The sequence below is a fragment of the Kwoniella newhampshirensis genome, chromosome 3 (genome assembly GCF_039105145.1).
Source record: "Kwoniella newhampshirensis strain CBS 13917 chromosome 3, whole genome shotgun sequence".
Classification (NCBI taxonomy): domain Eukaryota; kingdom Fungi; phylum Basidiomycota; class Tremellomycetes; order Tremellales; family Cryptococcaceae; genus Kwoniella; species Kwoniella newhampshirensis.
Window position 1 is genome coordinate 490,115 of NC_089957.1, and position 18,583 is coordinate 508,697.

General features: G+C 51.6%; 5 protein-coding genes across 5 annotated transcripts; 2 read left to right on the forward strand and 3 right to left on the reverse strand.

Annotated features, from left to right (window-relative positions):
- Positions 1–205: 205 nt before the first annotated feature.
- Positions 206–3,906, reverse strand: IAR55_001527 (uncharacterized protein; the record flags this gene model as incomplete). The annotated part of the gene is made up of 5 exons (XM_066944654.1): positions 206–494; positions 570–760; positions 829–1,265; positions 1,365–3,353; positions 3,411–3,906. 5 exons carry the CDS (start codon positions 3,904–3,906, stop codon positions 206–208), a joined length of 3,402 nt encoding a protein of 1,133 aa, XP_066804577.1.
- Positions 3,907–4,317: 411 nt separating this feature from the next.
- On the reverse strand, positions 4,318–6,869 carry IAR55_001528 (uncharacterized protein; the record flags this gene model as incomplete). Its single annotated transcript, XM_066944655.1, has 5 exons — positions 4,318–4,497; positions 4,566–6,524; positions 6,582–6,639; positions 6,694–6,737; positions 6,801–6,869. The coding sequence occupies 5 exons, from the start codon at positions 6,867–6,869 to the stop codon at positions 4,318–4,320; spliced, it is 2,310 nt and encodes a 769-aa protein (XP_066804578.1).
- A 614-nt stretch (positions 6,870–7,483) lies between these two features.
- IAR55_001529 (uncharacterized protein) lies at positions 7,484–12,982 on the forward strand (the record flags this gene model as incomplete). Its single annotated transcript, XM_066944656.1, has 15 exons — positions 7,484–8,991; positions 9,041–9,327; positions 9,383–9,472; positions 9,529–9,762; positions 9,824–10,124; positions 10,189–10,204; positions 10,259–10,373; positions 10,427–10,478; positions 10,592–10,719; positions 10,768–11,433; positions 11,496–11,607; positions 11,667–11,979; positions 12,048–12,233; positions 12,294–12,612; positions 12,738–12,982. 15 exons carry the CDS (start codon positions 7,484–7,486, stop codon positions 12,980–12,982), a joined length of 4,572 nt encoding a protein of 1,523 aa, XP_066804579.1.
- A 1,255-nt stretch (positions 12,983–14,237) lies between these two features.
- Positions 14,238–15,340, reverse strand: IAR55_001530 (uncharacterized protein; the record flags this gene model as incomplete). The annotated part of the gene is made up of 3 exons (XM_066944657.1): positions 14,238–14,453; positions 14,528–15,104; positions 15,207–15,340. 3 exons carry the CDS (start codon positions 15,338–15,340, stop codon positions 14,238–14,240), a joined length of 927 nt encoding a protein of 308 aa, XP_066804580.1.
- A 485-nt stretch (positions 15,341–15,825) lies between these two features.
- On the forward strand, positions 15,826–18,217 carry IAR55_001531 (uncharacterized protein; the record flags this gene model as incomplete). Its single annotated transcript, XM_066944658.1, has 8 exons — positions 15,826–15,882; positions 15,944–15,951; positions 16,011–16,462; positions 16,532–16,850; positions 16,917–17,012; positions 17,072–17,144; positions 17,211–17,706; positions 17,772–18,217. The coding sequence occupies 8 exons, from the start codon at positions 15,826–15,828 to the stop codon at positions 18,215–18,217; spliced, it is 1,947 nt and encodes a 648-aa protein (XP_066804581.1).
- Positions 18,218–18,583: the final 366 nt, after the last annotated feature.

Below are 18,583 nucleotides of genomic sequence, written 5' to 3' on the forward strand. Positions count from 1 at the left end.
ACTGGTGTGAAGCAAGACCAGAAGAGGTGATTAAAGGCATAAGTTTGGAAAGGTGGTGAACACGACGTTTGGCATCAGAGTTTTGTACAATGCATGACGGGTGGATAGAGTCCTATGCACAGAGATTGTATGTAATGCCATGTTGTCTACTGACTCATGACGTGCGATTGCACATGGCTTCTCGTCACTTTGGTGATTTCACCACTCACATCTGCCAATTGAGACCCCTGGCAACGTCCACGGCCTCGTCCTCCAGATCCAACCACCTCACATACCCACCTCCACCTCTTATTGGTCTCCCCGTCTTCCTATTAATCCTTTCCTCTCCCCTTCGCACAGCCTCTTGCTCTGCTGATTCCAGTACATCGTCCGTCCCAATCATGCTCAACACGACGGGTAAGGTGTAGAGGAATAGCGAGTGATGGGGGAGAAGAGGGGCTGATAAGGGTATCAAGGGGTCGAGTAGAGGGAGAGTGGACCGGATGTATCGTGCTCTATTTTGGGGTAGATGGAGTATTAGATCAGCTATTTTAGTCTTACGATTTCAGATCCTCTTCGACTCAACTCACCGAGACACGTTGAGGTTTCCCAAAGCCGGTAATGAATCTCCACCAGCGAGCTCTATGTATGTTCTGGCAATCTCGGGTGCTCGATCGTACCCCGCTAGAACGGGATAGGAATCGCGGATCTCAGATTTTCCCAAGATGTGAACCCCCATCTCGTCATCGGGACATGGACCTGGTCTGTCAATGTCGAGAGTCTGCCGGAAGAATGAAAGAAATCAGCGAAATTTGGGCCTTTGCCAAATGGCGAACACTGAGCGCTCACCTCCATTTTCGCCCAAGGGCGAAGGTCGACATGGGCATCGACATATGATACCGCATCCATGCGGGCAAGATGGGAGTTGAGCTCGTTATCCATGGCAGCTGTCAGCCCTGAGACCGAGGCGACTTTCGTTGAGTCATCGTCCTCCGCCTGAGGTGTATGACCTCCCTCAAGCTGTAGTTGAGTAATGGCTCGTCTTAGGTCGAGATACGGTATGAGCTCATTACCATTTGGAGGTAAGGGTTGATCAAGTAGCCGGTCATCTTGGCGATGAGTAGAATCCCGAACGATCGCGTTCAGGTTTAGCATATCATTTCGTTGGGCATCTATCTCTTGTGCCGCAATGGCTCGAAGGTACGGTATAGCGATATGTGAAGGAGGAGGGCAGTACTGAAGGATAGCCTGAAGAGGCAGCTGATCACGAGGAATCCGCTTTAAATCTGAAATCAACCTCATGTCAGCCGCCATCCTTCTAATGGCCGAAGATAATAGAAGAAGGACAGATTGAGCGACGAAGCAGGCAGCAAATCAAGACTTACCATTGCAAGTCAGAACCACTGGTCTTCTAGACTCTGCTATCAACGAGATCACAGCTGGCCAGAAAGTCGCTTCTTCGTCGAAAAGTACATCCGCTTCGTCGATGAGGATCAAGGACTGTCTGACTTTTGACTGTTCTGCACTCGTATCTGATACGACAAGAGCACCATTCGTGTCTTCATTGGCCGCCGCATGGTTTTCTGGCGGGCTCACAGCGATCGGTCGATCGTCATCGAGAGCGATGTACTCATCGTCCATTGCAATATCGATAGGTTCAGCTGCTGAGCCTTGGCTGCCAAGTTCGACGTCTCTCTTCTTTTCCCCATTGACCAGTCCTGTCTTCAGCTTTGACTTGGCTCCTGTACCAAAAAAGGACTGGATTCCAGCTTCCCCAGGTCTCTTCTCCTTTTCCGGTTTAGACCTCTTTCTCTCCCCACTATCCTCCTTCCCTCCATTAGCCACCATATGGTTTCTGCCAACATCCCCCACCCACGACATCAGATTCCCCCCTGTTCGCTTCCCTATCCCAGCGTAAACCTCAAAGACGTCCCAGCCTAGCTCATGAGCTGCCGCATATACGGCTGCACTCTTGCCGGAACCGTGTGAACCAGTCAGAAGGATAGTGTTGGTCAATCTCGATTCGAAAGATGGATATCTTTCATGTCGTTTATCGAAGTCTGGACTGATTTCAGGTCCTTCCAGCTCTTCCAGCTCAATTCCGTCTTCCTCCTCCTCCAATGCCATCCCAGCTTCCCCTGTACGAGGTTCGCCATACAAACCTAGATCATCGACGATCCACCCTTCCACAAGTGCAGATCGAGCTTTTGTCCGTCTGACTTTGCGAACGACGCGAGGGATTCTGCCGTCGTGGTGACCCACTGCAAGTGTAGAGAGCCAATCTCGTAGATATGTCGTTTCGAGCTCATTATGAAGCACTTCCGATGACTGTAGAGGTCGATACCGGTCTGACCAAGGCTCCCGGTTGGCTGTCGACGACTTGGATTTGGATGGGATCGACTCAAAGGCAGGATGCTGAGAAAGAAAAGGTACGGTGGATGAAGCGACAGAGTTGCTCGAAATCGAGTGAGAGAGGGTAATCTGATCGGACGTCTTGTACATCGCAGAGCTCCAATAGGCATCATCTATCGATGACGTCGGGGCAGGCTTCGCTCTTCTACTTGGTCCGGCTCGTGTTTGCCATTCGTAATATGACAGCCCGCCTGATGTATGACTTGGCCACTCCATCCCAGGTAGCGGAGTATTCCTTTCCTCTTTGCCCCAACCATTCTTGAGAGCTCCTGCTTGTCCGGCGGCGGCCAATCGGAAAAACGAATGTGTCTGCTTTCCCCTCTTTTCCCCCTTCTCTCTTTGGCGAAGCACTGTCTCGACCAATTTCAGACCATCTTCGTGCGGTCTTGGCAGCGCATCAGACGCCACGGACGAGGCTCTTGATCTTCCTCCTTCAGCTTCCACGCGACTGAAGAATGAATGAGTGGGTTTCGAATCACTTGCAAAAGCAATCTTCGTCGGCCGGGCTGCTGTCTTTTGAGGTGAAGCCTCAGGTTTCGAAAGAAGTTGATGCTCGTCTACTTCTATAGCATCGTCAGGGCCAACGCCTCTCGAGGCTGTTCTGGAGAAGGTTGGATGACCACCACCGTCCAGTCCTCCGATGGAACATCTGGTGATCTCAAAGTCGTCAGTCTGTGGATGTATACCGCGTGGCTGCATTTTTGATTTTGAAGGGGTTTGTACATGATCAACGGTGATGGCGATAGGTGACGAGGTGACGAGTGCTGAATGGTTTGGGTGGGAAGCGGAAGGATGATCAATCGAGGAACTGCTCGGCTGCTGAGATTTCCGAGATCTCCCTCGTTTCCGTTTCGAGGGCGACACAGTCTGTACTCCAGCTGAGCCGGAGCTCGTATCACCTTGAGCAAAGAGGGACGGGTGCATCAGCATATCGTCGGAATCAGGAAGTACTTGTGGGCGTCCTGCGACAGGTACCATTAGTCTTCGCATCGTTGCAGGTACATTGCCAAAGTACTCACCTACTTGCTGACTCATGGCGCTTCCCACCTCATCCTCGACTTTCCGTTTCGCCCTCCCTTTTCCCTTCCCTTTCGCCATTACAACTTTTTGACTCATCTCCTTCAACTCCGCTTCTTCTCCTCCTACGCTCCTTCCACCTCCATTCCCGTTCAAGGTACCTCTCTTGCCTTCTTCTGTGTCCACCTCTAGCCTTCCCAACGTCCACGCCTTCCCCTTTCCGCCCTCACTACCGTTCCCCAAGGACAATCGAGCCTGAGTTCCCGAGGAAGGATCTTCCACCTTCTTACGTTTTCGCTTAGGTGCTGATTGAGCTGGAGTTGGTGCAGTTGGGACTGTCAGAGAGGTGGAGGAGGAGGCAGAGGAGCTACCGCCGCCGAAGAACGAATATATCGGTCGTACGACAGATTGAGCCGAAGAAATGGAAGTGGTGGAAGGCAGTGTTTGAGGGAGAAAAGGGAGGGAAGTGTCGGTCTCGGTAGGAGAAGGGGTCGACATGATATCAGGTAGTCCGAGAGTGGAGGAAGAGCTACGCAACGGGGGATGAACACAGAACAAAGGGACTACCTTAGACCGATAGCATTTTAGTTTGCTGGATTGGCATGGATCAGCTAGGATGATAGGTGAAGGGGAAAAGGAAATCTTGTAGGAGCAAGTCAAATGTCATGATTCATCTACGATCGATGTAAAGTCACCCCCTCCAGACGCGTCTTCACAACATTTGCTATTCCTCCTCGCGTCACCACATGGATGAATCTTTTTCTTTCTGACAGTCTCGCAGTGATTCTGTCTGCATCTTGTATTTTCTGACTTTGTCATATGTACATCATCTCACGCTATGCAGTATCACGACCCGCAAGATGGAGCAAGATAAAATAGACTATGATTCACCATGTTCTCTAGACCTCCTCACGCTTCAGATTTGATCGCCTCCACCTCTTTCTCCAGAGCCTTTTGGAGATCCGACGCAGCTTGTGCGTTCTTTACTCTCAAGGCGTACGACACGGGTTTACCGTTTTGATCAAACCCGAGGAATTTGATATGTGATCCGTCCACCGATGGCCTGAAACTGCTGCTAACGGCCATATTCTAAAGCTCGCTCTGTCAGCTTTCCACAACCCCATCGAGTCACAAAACAGAGAATGCTTTCCACTCACTAAGATGACGTTGCCGTTTCCATCAGTCCTCATCAATAATCTCCTCTTCTTTTTCCCGGTAGAATCGTTCTCTTTCGTTCGTTTCAACTTGAATTGACCCAATCCCTTTAAGACAAATTCTGTGCCTTCTAAACCATTCAGTTTACCCCTCTGTTCCACTACAGTATCTTCATTCTCTTCGCCCGCGCCAGCTGTTTCAGCAAGGTTCTTACTAGGTGTTGCATCGACTTCAGCTGTAGGTTCACCTCCACTTCCCTCAGGAGCCTCAGCAGGTTTAGGGGAAAACGGCGTGAAAGAGAAGCCGGATGGCGCGGCAGGTGCCGGCGCAGACGAAGACGGTATGAGAGCATCTTCAGCCGGCTTGGCGCCGAAAGTCGCAGAGGGCGTCGAAGTCGATGAATTTGAACCGAAAGCGAACGAAGACGTCCCTGCAGCTGGTTTGGGTGCAGTCGCGGAGCTGGATCCGAACGAGAAGGCGGGTGCAGCTGTCCCAGTAGAGGTAGCAGGCAGAGTGGAGCTCGCACCAAAGCTGAAACCAGCACCTGTTGCCGGAGAAGTGGTCGATCCTGAACCCGCGCTAGAACCAAAACCAAAGCTGAAAGGCTTGGCCGTAGCGGGTGTGCCAGGTGTGCCAGTGGCAGGGGAAGTTTTTGCGCCCCCGAAGGCGAGTTGAGGCTGAGAGCCGCCGGGGCCAAATTTGCCGAGTTTTGCAGGGGTTGCGTTTTCAAGAGTCAACGATGGGGTGAATGTCTTACTCTCAGGAGTTGATGGGTGAAGCGGCCCAGATGGAGCAAAAGAGAATAAATTCGTCGCCTTCTTGTTGCTTTCAGGGGTCGCACTTGGCGCACCAAATGAGAACGGTTTGGCTGGGGCTTCCTCCTTCTTCTCTTCCTCTTTCCCCGAAATGATATCCTCGACCATCTTGGTGACTTCCGCGGACGGCTTTTTGGGTGTCGCGACTGATGACGTAGATGCTGGAGCGGGAGTGGTGGGTTTGGCACCTCCAAAAGTGAAAGAAGAAGATAGACCGCCTGGAGCGGGGGTTGGAGTAAATCCGCCAAATGCTGGGGTAGAGGACTTGGTAGTACTAGACGAAGGGGCCTTTGGTAAAGTAAAACCACCAACAGCAGGAGGAGCTGGCATTTTGGGTGCTGTGGACCCATTGAGCGGAGCCGATGAGTTGGTCGCTCCACCATTCATAGCAGACTTAGCGCCCTCTGGTCTCCATCCTGCCTTCTTTGCTGCGTCGTCGAGATATTTTTCGTATTGCCTCAACAAACCGGGAATTGAGGTGGAGAGGTCTTCGAAAGGATCTGTCTCAATGGTATGACTGAGGAAAGACAGGAATGAAGAGTTCAGACCACGAAGAGCCGTGTAATATGAAACTTCACTTTCCGGTGGAGGGGAGGACTGTGACGGTTGTGGTGAAGGATTGAAAGCGGTAGCAGGTAGTGATTCAGCAGGCTTTGTCGCTGGCGCAGAAAAGGCCGTAGACGTGGTTGAGGGGAAAGCGGTAGAAGTAGATGTTGATCCTACTGAGAATGCGGCGGAAGGTTTGGCTGCGGCAGCAGCGGAGTCGCTCAATGTGGGATTCGGGGCAGAAGAAGACGCGGATGCGAACGAAAACCCTGCAAAGGGTTTGGATGACTGGGCAGTGGAAGTCGATGAGGAACCTTGTACCGGAGGAACGGCAGGCGCACCGAAAGAAAATGCTGGATTGGCAACCTTTGGTGCCTCAGGTGCAGCTGGTGACGCCTTCGAGCCAAAAGCGAAGCCGGAGAAGGGATTTACATGTGAGGGTGCAGCAGCAGCAGCAGCAGGTGCGGTCGTGGACGATGAGGAGCCAAACACGAATGGTGTAGAAGAAGCGGAGGAAGGCGCTCCGAAAGAGAATCCGCCACCGAAAGGAGATGCAGAAGGAGGCGCCGTTAAACCAGATGTGGGGGTCGATAGCGGCAGCTGCAAGGATTGAATTGTTAGTAGAATTATGAGGACTTGTGTTTCGCAAAGACGTACGTCTGGCGTGGTAGCAGCGGGAGTACCCAGACCTTTTCGTTTGGGCAGACCTCGGATGCTATGAACAGATGTGAGTTCATTGCCGTGTCATTGATATGAGACATGGACGCACACTCGACCTTCCGCAGGAGCAAGCGGGAGTGATCTCTGGCCGGGCTATCAAGGGGATATCAGACCCAGCTTGCGCAACGGGACACTTGGCCAATAATGATAACTCACCTCATCGTCTGAGCCATCGGCATCCGCATTGTCTTTTGTCAACTGATCTTCAGCACCTCTCTTCGCCATCGTGAGTGAGATCTCAGTTGGTTACAGCGATATCCTGTGGCCGCGATGAGCCAGCTGAACGCACGAGAGACAAAGAGCGAGTGAGCAGATGAAGATGTAGAGTGGAACTTTTGGGAAGTGGGGGTCAGTGAACGAGAGAAAGAGAGAGAGAGCGAAGATGAGCGGGATCAGATTGAACTTATGAGCAAGGAAGGACGAATCACGTGGCATGAACACGTGACTCGACCGAGCTGGCGAAGCTAATGAGCCCAGATGTCACCGCCATTCATCAATCCAACGCACCGACTGACAACTTGCAGCTGAAATAGACGTTTGAATGATCAACGATTCCTGAGCATCGACTGGTCTCCTCCGCCTTCGTCTCGGTGTCATTCCCACGACGTCCACTCCTCCTCTTACATTGCGCGATACCCCTCTTTCGTTCGAGACACTGACGGAGACCCATCGAGCTAAAGCTCTTCACTCATCATTCTTAATGATCAGTAAATGACTTGGACCAACGACGCACATCATAGCTCAGGCCACGGGAACGGATACCGAGTAAGAGCGCGTTACCTTGATGCGCAGCCCGGAGAACCTTCCAAACATGCTGATGCCCGCTCTCCTTCAGCGCCATGACGGCTGATCAGCCCAAATCCCCCACCAGCCCCAAAAGCTCGAGATCCCCACGCTCGCCGAGCAAATCCCTATCAGTTGGCAGCCAATACGCTCGAGCATTTCAATACCATCCGATGACCGATTCCTCTCCGTCGTCGTCTCCCTCTTCATCGCAGACAGCGCTGTCTCCAAAACCTGCCGGTCCTCGTTCTCCGGTCTCAACACGATCAGCGAAGAGTGACCGTCATGATCATTCTGAGCCTGGTTCATCAAGGACTCGTTTCTACACCACCCCTCTCCCAGCGACCCTCTCTACCAGCCCTACGTCTACCGTCCGTGCAGAACCATCTTCCGTCCCCAATTTCCGGTCGGACTCCCCAGAGATAGCGACCGACATTGAGCTGGATCCTCCTCACGCGCCTTACCGACCACCTGAAGCTGTGATTGAGCCGCCAGAAGAACACCCTCCCGGCTATACCCCCGGTATCGTCGCTGAATACATCGGTAGTGACGATGAGGCGATGCCGATCGATTCTCCGACATCGAAGGATAGAGCTAGTCTGAATACTCTTGGCGATGAAATGACTGGCAATGTCGACGCTTGGAAAGTCAATCTGCAGAATTACAACATGGACGTTGATGCGACCGGGGACGTTTCAGATAGGCCACAGATTGGACCTGGTGTACTGCCTAGACGATGGTTGATGATCGCACACGAACATGAGCTCGTACAACCAAGCATCGACAAATTGCCCCAGCCGTCGAAGAAACCACCAGTTCCTCCTCGGCCTGTATCAGCCGCTAGTACGAGTGCCCCTCAACCTTCGCTTTCAACAGCTGCACCTCTGCCCCCTAGCCCTGCGCCATCTCACCGATCTTCCGCATCTATACCATCTGTCCCGGGTGTTGAACACATATCGAACCTCGATGACGTGTGGGATGCGCTGCCCGGGCAAAGACGTGACCATAACGAGTGGTATTTCTGCGCGACCTGCTGGGGATGGATACGTATAAAACTTGGTCGAGGGGAGCTTGGCTGGCTCAGTAATATGGTAGCTTGGGAAGCATCCGTCAGATCCAGTGGACTATATGCGACCGAGGAAGAATTCGAGAAAGCTCGGGCAGCTCGTCACGAGGAGTGGAGGGCGCTCAACGATCTTCAAACATCTCGCATGATGGCCGAGGAGGAACATCATCACCTTCATCAGTTTTCGACTCTGGTGGAACCCCAGACAGCAGAAAGATTAGATCGCGTGTCAGTGGACGACAAGATGAACGCCTTCCCGCATATCACTTTCGGTGTGGACGTGGATCCCTCGTGGACGCAGTTCACTATGCCCAAAAGCGATGCGAGGTTGTTCCTCAGCTGTTCGTCCGACTTGTGGATCTTGGTGGACGAGGGAGTGGTCCCTGGCCAAATTCCTGTGGCCCTGGCTAGATCATTCACCGACGAGAAAATGAACAACCCTGGCCCCGGTTGGAGTGGACCTCAGAGTGTCAATGAGGCTTGGAGTCTTATCGCTACGTTAGTCCAAATACTCCGTCAGTTTTCCAGGGCTGATAGATCGAGATAGGCTCCTCATCAATCCGCTCTTTAAGGGCCAACGTGGCTGGGTTGCACTAAATAACAACACGTACCAAAAGAAGATAGGTGCTGGTCTCACCTCCTCCAATATCCTGTACCAAATCGGTTTCGCATGCCAGCAGGAACCTGAAGGTCTCCGAGTCGGTCCGTTCAAAGTTGGCGGGGGGGACGAAAGCGCTTTGGAAGACAAGCAGAAGATGATGCAAATGGATCAGTATATGATCCGGGCTTGGGTCGAAGTCACCCTACACTTGCTGGCATACCAAAAGCGGAATAGTCAGTGTGGAGCGATATGCTCTCGAAGGCATAGCTGATGCGTTCGACCTAAAAGGTATTCTTCCGATCGGCTCACCGTGGATACAGGCCGTGCCCCTCGAGGAGGCTATTGCAGACGTCGTCGAGTTTCATCGTTACCCAAAAGGTATGTTCCCTGTTTAGACCTGACGTCGACAGAAGGAAAACCTAACATCGCCACAGGTGCAACCCCGTACCCCGATACGGCTCGCTCGGCGTGTTACACGCTTGGAGCAACTAAGAGCGACAGAGCTACGACCATCGAGACTGCTTATGGCTTACAAATCTCCTGCGATATCCGCAATACGCCCAGATATCTTGCTGCTTTGGAACAGGTTGCGCAAGCGCCAACGCCGGGAAAAGAAGCTTTGCAGCTGCGAGTAGCGACGGAAAGATCACTCGACAAATACTCTTCCGGTGAGATTCTGAGGCTTTGCTTTTCATGACCCATCGCAAGCTAACTGAAAGGAATCTGCAGACGATATTGATCGAGCTTATCAAACCATTGGCTACACATCTCAACATGTTGAAGTCATTGGCGTGGATGCACCAGAGGCTCCAGACGATTATGTCCTGGATTTACACAAGCGCGCTGTCCAGACTGCGACTTCGACACAGGAGAAACAAGATTTGGCGAGAGCACTTGTGCTTCTGGGCAGAGAGAGAAATTCAGATTTGATGAAAAGGCTTGGTGGAAGTGGCCAAGCTCTGATATCTGTTGACGAGGCGTATGCTGCTTTGAGTGCGCCAAGAGATGCGGTGGACGATGGTTTGATCATGTGAGTCGGACACTTTGCTTTGACCCGCAAGGATCTAGCTAACTGATGGTTACCGATCGGAAAGGCAATACGAAATGGCCGTACGTAGGCCCAATACTAACAAAAGAACAGAGGTTAACCATCGATATGGACAGGTCAACGAATACCCCGGCAAGGCAGACCATTACAAGTTGTGTTTGTCAATCATTGCGGACGCTCCCGGTGAACAGCGACCAGGATTGCAAACATTTTTGCAAACGGGCTCACGAGGTGTGTCATGAGAAGCGTGCCCCAAAAGTTCTGAGCTGATGGAGGAAATTTAGAACCTGACGTCCCGGCTCGGTTGGACATCCCTGTTGGCCTGCAAAACATAGGGTGAGCTGTATCATTCGGTAAAGTGTACAACGGAAGCTGACTTGTATCTCAGAAACACATGGTCAGCTGACATAATGACTGGATGACTGGAAGAAGGCTAACAGGAATATTAGCTACCTGAACTCGATTTTGCAGTACCTGTACTCAATTAAACCGCTTCGAGACGCTGTCTTGTCGTTTGAGCAGACGGATTCGGCTCATGCAACTCAACAAAAGCCAGACGTCGAGCGAGCGAAACGATGTAAGCTTGACAACATACAGTCAGAAACCCGCTGACTCCCTACCCCAGTTGTGAGACAACTCCGGCTGCTGTTCTTGCAGCTCTACAAGTCCGAGCAGTCCTCCGTTCGTCCAGATGAAGAGCTGGCGTACCTGGCCATAACTCGACCGGAGGTAGACGCCATCGTTGAGCCACAAAGTGAAAATCCTGCAGTGGTGACCGGGCCCACTTTTGATTCTATACCTGATATTCCAGATGTTCCTGACATCTCATCACCATCCTCTACCCGTGTGGCGTCTCCGGAGACTTCCCCTCCACTTTTCGCCAGCGATCCACCCCTGGTCGACGACGAGCCAAGCTCACCGTCGCGATCGAGATCTACTTCCATACTTGGCAAAAGAGCGAGCGAGGATCGCGACGATTCGTCCCGTTCGTCTGAAGATCGTGTGCGAGTGAGGGCAGACGGTGTCGAACACATCGACAAAGCCGACACGCCTATGGACATTGACGATTATGAGGTGATCCAACCTCTAAGCCAGCATGAAGACGAAAATGAAGCGCCGCCTGCAAATGTCGGATCACCTTCGGCTGCCACAGAGATCGGACACCTTGATTTGAAGTCTCCGGTCCAAGAGACGGACGAACCGAAATACGATGCGCCAAGCGTGCCGCCGCCTCTGCCGCCGAGACCACCTCTGATGAAGAAAGATACACTTAGCTCTGGACTGAGATTCGGTGAGTTTGCGGTTTTCAGGTCGACTACATGAAAGGGCTGAAATGCTGAGATATTGCAATAGGGCTGCAACAGGACTCCGCCGAGGTGTTGATCAATGTTCTTTCTCAGCTCGAGTTAGCCCTCGATGAGCCATGTGCCGAGACTGGGGGTGATTCTTCCAACCTGATTCAAAGGTAAGCAGCTTCTTCCCGTACGGACGCAGAGAGGCTCATGTTCTCTCGAAACATTTCAGCTTGTTCTCGTGCAAATTCCGTCAACAAATCATATACGAATCACCTTCTTCGTCGATGTCGGCCACTCCATCAGAGGACCCCGACATCGAACGTCCCGCGCAAAGTCTGCAAGAGACAGCTTACGAAGCTCAAACTTCAGTCGAATCAGTTTTCACGCACCCTATTATCGGTGTGGAAGAAGAGGGCAAAGACCTGTACGATTGTCTTGCGGAATTGTATCTGAAAGGCGCGGACATCGAATATGAGGGCAAGAAAGGCTATATGATGGATCTGATGGACGACTTTCCCCCCATGCTTTACATTCAGATGAGGGTAAGTAGACTTGAGTCTGGTCCCGGAGTAATACGAATGCACTCGGACGCTGACCCCTCCTCTTGTAGCGATCTCAATACGATCCTACAACAGGGAGGGAAAGGAAAACAAACACTCATATCGGGTTCCAGCAAACCTTGTCAATGGGAAGGTATTTGACCTCTGCGGACGGCAAGAAGCGTGAAGAGGCGATTGAGTTGACAAGAGAGATGGTCAAGGTCAGGACAAGGCTGCACCAGTTACGGAATCACAAAGTGGGTATAGAAAGGTATACATGGGCAGGCATCTGCTGACTATTTTACGCAATCGCACAGCCCATGTCAATTCCGCAAACGTTCAGACACGCCTCAACTGCTCTTCGTCAATTGGCCGAATCAGAACAAAACGATCCTGATCTTTCTCAACAGCTCACTGCGGACTTCGTATCAGCTCTAGAAACAGAAGCAGAACAAGTCGATCTCGAGATTGCGTCTTTGCAAGATAGTTTGCCGAGACTTCGAGAGAAAATGGACAAACTTTGGCAGAGTGACATCGACGACTGGGAGTATGAGTTGGTCAGCGTGTTCATGCACAGAGGGAAGAGCAGCGGATCAGGACACTACTGGACATACCAGGCTTTCCTGCCTGATCATAGTGAGTTTGATCGCGATCTGCCTGATGCGACTGGGCGCGGTCGACCGGTGGCTGACAGATGGTCTCTCCCTACAATCGGTGCTCTCTTGCCTCGCAACCCATTATGTCACCTCTCCGAATTCTAGGTGATACGTTCTTCAAGTATAATGATGAAACGGTCACCCAAGTCCCCGCCAGCGAAGTTCTGCAAGACAGAACAGGCGACGATGCCAATCCCGCCTTGCTATGTTACGTCAGGAAAGGCAGGAGTTTAGTAGATACCTTACATCGGGAAGTCTTGGAGAAAGCGGAAGTTCAGGAGCAAGGAGAACAAGTTGTATGGGGTGGATCAACAGAGCAAGGCTTGGAAGTCACAGTGGAAGACGTTTGAGAGATACAACGGGTTGTGCGATGAGAGGCGAATCCAGGGCGGAGGTAAGGGAGCTTTCCAGTCGGCGGCATACAGGGATGATAAAGGGTCTAGCGTCGCATGAGGAAAGGAAGGGATTTAACTTCTCGTCGTGTAGAGTTGGAAGTAAGCATGTGTTATCGGTACTACTTTGCAGCTTGGCATGCGACCTGCATTGGGGTCTGACTGTTGTATGACGTCGCGGAAGTCAAGCGAAAGGAGGACTTCAGGCTGCTGGCCCAAAAGAGGGCTTGGCTGGAGGGTATTCGAAGCCGTGAAATAGAAAAGAAAGGGAGTAAACATGGCTGCCCATCAACTTGCACAACATGAACGTGTGCCAGTGTTGGTCTGGCGTTGGCAATATATCAGGATACCAGTTTTTGTACAGGCATATCGAGGTCCACCATTCTTGCGCACCACATATGATGTCGTGCACTGATTCTATACTGTGGTCATGGACCATCAACATGTCAGCGTCATTGTGTCTGCCTGAAGTCTGCATCAGACAATCAGCATCATCTCTTGAGACTTGTCTGGCGAGGGCAAGGGAATGCCTCAAAATGACACAGAAATAACACTTTCCATCGGTCCATTCTTGCAGCCATCATCTCGAGAACGGACTGACATGATCTTGACAATCGCGCATCTGTACCTTGTGCTAGTCAGCTGCTGCTCACCGGGCTGTGAGAGGAGACATTCTGGTCTGACATCTTGCTGAATAACAATCAAATCCTTCAAGGAGTAAAGATGGGTAGAACTTTTGATATAGGAATACTACCATGCAGACCTGAAAAATGCAGCTTTTATATAACAGCTATGCTTTGCTGAGGATTGATCCAGGAGAGATAGTCTTGCACTTTTGATCCTTTCATTGTGAAAGTACTGTGACAAACACTATCTTGGATGACAGGGACAGGACATTGGTCGTCTCCTTTCACTGAGGGCGTCACGGGAGGGAAGCGGAATAGTACAGAGACACCAGCCGGCGAGACCATTCGGTCTCCTCGTAACCGCAATCAGATAGACGATTCACTACTTGCTCGACTTCCGTTTTGCAACTGCCCAGCTGACTTGCAGCACACGGCTGCGCGTGGGATATCGGCATCAGTAAGGGACTGAGGTTCGTCCGGCCTCGTCGGATCACGCAGCGAAGGACCACTCTCGTTGGACCCGATGCTCGATCAGTTTTGTATACATGTGCATGTATCGATGATATATGCCGACAGAGTCTACAGCTCTATTCCTCGTTCCCATGCTGCCTCGCTGCTCGCCCTTTGCCTCTATCTCCCCTGTACAACCAATATTTCTGCGCGAGGAAGATCAGATCGAACGAGAAAGACAATCCCGATAATCCCAATTTGGCCGGATTGGCGATGATACCTGATGGATCGCCTTCGATGAAGATCGATGAGATGACCAGTTGCGCAAAGCTCAGGACCGATCCGATCATATCCTAGAGCGTGCGCCGGTTTAGCGCGACTCAAGCAGAAGACGACGACTTTGGGCATTGGTAGATTGACGACTCACGCAAGCAACGACTCCGACAGCAAAACCCTCCATGCCCCGCAGCTTGTGGTTCAGGAATACTTGCGGGACGTATTTGATCGCTGAGATGACGAGCTTCAAGGTGGAGACGAAGTAGAGCCAATCGAGAAACTGCGTTTTCCCGACCCACACCAATACACCAGTACCAACGGACGAGACGATCAGGGCCGAAAGTGCCAGATCAGTCAGGATCGAAGGACGGATAGGACTTCGCGGTGCGAAGATGTCGACTCCCTTGATCGTCGACCAGGAAGATGTGACGGGCTTGGGATCGGTATCTCCCATGAGCGGCGTCTCCTCATCTGCGTCAGGGCCCGTGAGAGACGAAGCGGCTCGACGAGAGTACCACCATACTTGCACAAGCGTGATCAGCGAGATCAACAGCGCATGTAGAGAGAAGGCGAGATCCGAGGTGGAAACTTGAGGCAGATGACCATCGTGACGTTCTTGATATTGACGTCGGGCGACGGGGGAGAGATAGGCCCCCCAGCTCCAGATCGTGAGAGCGAGGAAACCCAAGGGATTCACATATATGAAATCGGGAGAGAGGCCGGTCGTCCTAAGAAAGACAGAGGTCCTGATCAGCTTCATGGTAAGATGTTCGAATACCAGGGAGCCCTTTGGGGGAAACGCTCGAACGCTTGAGCGAGTGGTCACTCACTTCTTCCGCTGGTGATTCAATATTATCTGCGGATAGAAAGAGTATGACCAAGCGATAAAGTATGCCACTCCGCAGAACCCCACCACGAACTCCCAGAAGGGATGTGGGTCGGGACTGCTGCTTGTCACTTGCATCTTGCGATAATGACCACAGTATCGGTCGGAGGGCTGGAGACAAGAAAGACAGGCCAGATCAGTTACGTGCATCAATCGCATCATTGCATCATTGCATCATTGCATCATCAGATTATCTTTCTCTCTTTCTCTTCAGTTTATATATCACAGAGTATAAGCAGCTGATTACACCACCTGCGTGCCTGAGCCCGGTTTAATGGCGCAATCAGGTGAGCCTGATATCTTACGTATATTGAGGTATTGAGGCCATTTCCAGTGATCTCCCACGTGGATCTGATGCACGAGTGGCCAATCACCTCCAAAATAACTCTGAACATGATGTTCCCGACAAAGCTCCTGTTCTCTGATGGAATTGGAAACCCTTCAGCATCGTACATCGGCTCGAACAGATACATACCATGAGCACATAGACTCGGCTCCCTTTAGCATTCCCACTTGTCCAGTACAACCACTGCTATTCCAGACCGGGCTCTTCTTTCTTCGTCATGACAACAAGCTCGGAACATGCGAGGGGTTTCATCCCCGTTCCTACGCAACTACAGGTGAGCTCTTGACAAAAGTCAGAGATGATAGCACCTGCGACTGACATTACCTCACTCGCAGATCTACGAGTGCGTCTTGGTCTCCTCCCTTCCACCCTGTGCAATACTGATGCGACCTTCATTCTCAGTTCATACCGTATAGATCCTACATGGCAAACGAAATTCACCATCATCTGGACCTCGTTCCTCGCCTTGTCATCGCTCGTGTCCATACCCTATATCGTTCACTCCTATCGCGTCGGTCGGTTGTTTGCTGGTTCTTCGATAAGGGAATCTGATGGGTCGTTCACACGCCGCTCAACACCTCGCCTCGCTCCCAGAAAGCAGGACACAAACCCGATTAGACGGTCATTCGTTGGACGGATCCACATTGGGGTCCAAGCCATGGCTCAAAGTCTCGCTCTTTGGACTCTACCGATGCCAAGCTTGACCTGGTGGAAAGGTCAAGTGGGTGATTGCTGTCGTAGGGCATACTTCACCTTGGGGATATCGCAAATTGTCTTGGTGTTGGGATATATGGCAGCCGTTGTGGCCTGTTTTCTTGTCGGCGCACAGTTGACTCAGAATCCCAACCGTCCCGGTGCGTGCCTGCTGTCTGCTGTGTGTGAACCCTGGAAGATCGTGCTGAATGGTGTACGTTGGTCCGTAGGTTTCATTGCCTTGTCACAACTCCCCGTCATCATTCTACTATCTCTGAAATCACCTCTTCCCTTGCCCATCTTCCTCCCCTCACTGTCGTACGAGCACTACAATTTCCTTCACAGATGGACGGGTCGGACACTCTTCCTTACTGTGACCGTTCACGGCGGGATGTGGATCAATCAGTTCATCAAGACCAATCAATACGATCAGCTCAACGCGGCGAAAAGTAGGCGAGGAATACTGGCCTATGCCTTCATGTGCATGGTAGTGATCACGAGTTTAAAACCGGTCAGAAGGAAGTTTTACCAGGTCTTTTGGATTGCTCAGTGAGTTTCAGTTGTCTTCTTGCCGGTACATGACGTGCTGTTTCTAACAAAATTTGCATCTTTCAGTGTGATGTTTTTCACTGGCTTTTTCGCGGCCATTTCGTACCACACACCGTATAGCCGACCTTGGATTTACCCTTGTGTAGCCATCTATGCCTACGAGTATGTTGATTGACTGTTCTGCTTGAGTCGTCTCTTTAGCTGAACGCCGCCATGCACAGTCTTCTCGTTCGCATGTTCAGGTATCGCATCAAGGATGCTACTCTGGTTCCTATCGATGACACGTTAACGATGGTGAGTAGTCCACATTTCACGCTTCCGACGGTCGTAGCCAGATTTGACGTCCCTCTTCACCTGTAGATTCATATCCCAGACTGTGACGCTGGTTGGCTCCCTACCCAGCACGTCCTCCTTCGAGTTCTCCGCGGATCCGGGATATTCGAGTCACACCCTTTCACCATTACGAACGCGCCGTCCACTCCATTTTCAGCCTCACCAAGGGGTATTATGCTGTACGCTAAAGTATCCGGCGACTGGACCAAAAAGCTGCATACAATGGCACGAGATGTGGAGTCTTTTGAAGTAGGCGACGATATCGAAGAGAAGGAGAGATTCCTCGCCAATGGCACGCCGACGGTAGGAGGACTGGATCATCCCGGTCAACGAGTGCAGGTCATGATCGACGGACCTTATGGAGGTCTGAAGATTGACCTGGGCGAGTATGAGAACATTCTGCTGGTAGGAGGAGGTAGTGGTGTCACTTTCATTTTAGGCGGCATCGAAGAGGCGTTGAGGGTCAGGGAAAAAGGGAGAGGGCCGGGCAAAGTTGATGTTGCCTGGGTTGTCAAGGATATGTGTGAGTTCAGTCCCAGAAACGAACCAGAGAAATGCTCTGTAGCTTATTATTATCTGTCAACCCAGCAACCATCAAAGCTCTATCGCCGACATTATGCCATCTCCATGCGCTGTCTCGAAGACTCTTCCTAGATCTCACATACAACCTCTATCTTACCAACCCACCTCATCCTCTCCCACCTGTACCTTCCATTTTGCCATCTACCACAACCTTGTCTCCCTACCGACCGGAGGTCGCGCAACTGGTTCGAGAAGCTCTGCCACTCCCAACACCCCTTCCAGGTGGCGTCTCACTTGAGACAGGTGAATCCACATCCCTGTCTGGCGACGAGCAAAATACTCGAATGCCGCATCATGGCCTGGGCGCAGGACATGGAGGTGGTCTAGCGGTTGTAGCCTGTGGGCCGGAAGGACTCGTCATGGAGGCGAAGAACGCAGTAGCAGGTCTAGGGGTGGCGGAGAGGGTCAGATGTGGAGGGATAGGGTTCCATGGTGAATGCTACACCCTGTAGCCTTTTAATTCGGACGCAGGACGGGTTGTACAAGTAGAGTAATATAACATTGCATGTAGCATTGATGGAAGCTTTCACCATCAACGTCCTGGGTATGACTGACACCAGGTCCACAAAGAGGTTGTAAAGTGCGGGCGCGAGTCAAAACAATGATTGACGGGAGACCCAGTAGCGGCAAAGATCAACCGCGGTGCTTTTTGTTATCTGTGAATGGTTCTTTCTCCATATTTTACCTCATGCAGAGAACATGGCGTATAGCTACAGATCTGCACATATTCCGCTCAGGTTGTCTTCTCTTTCCACTCAAGGTCTTCACAGTGTTCCCCTTCCCCGTGTTGCTTTTGACACGGCACTGTCTTCTCATCG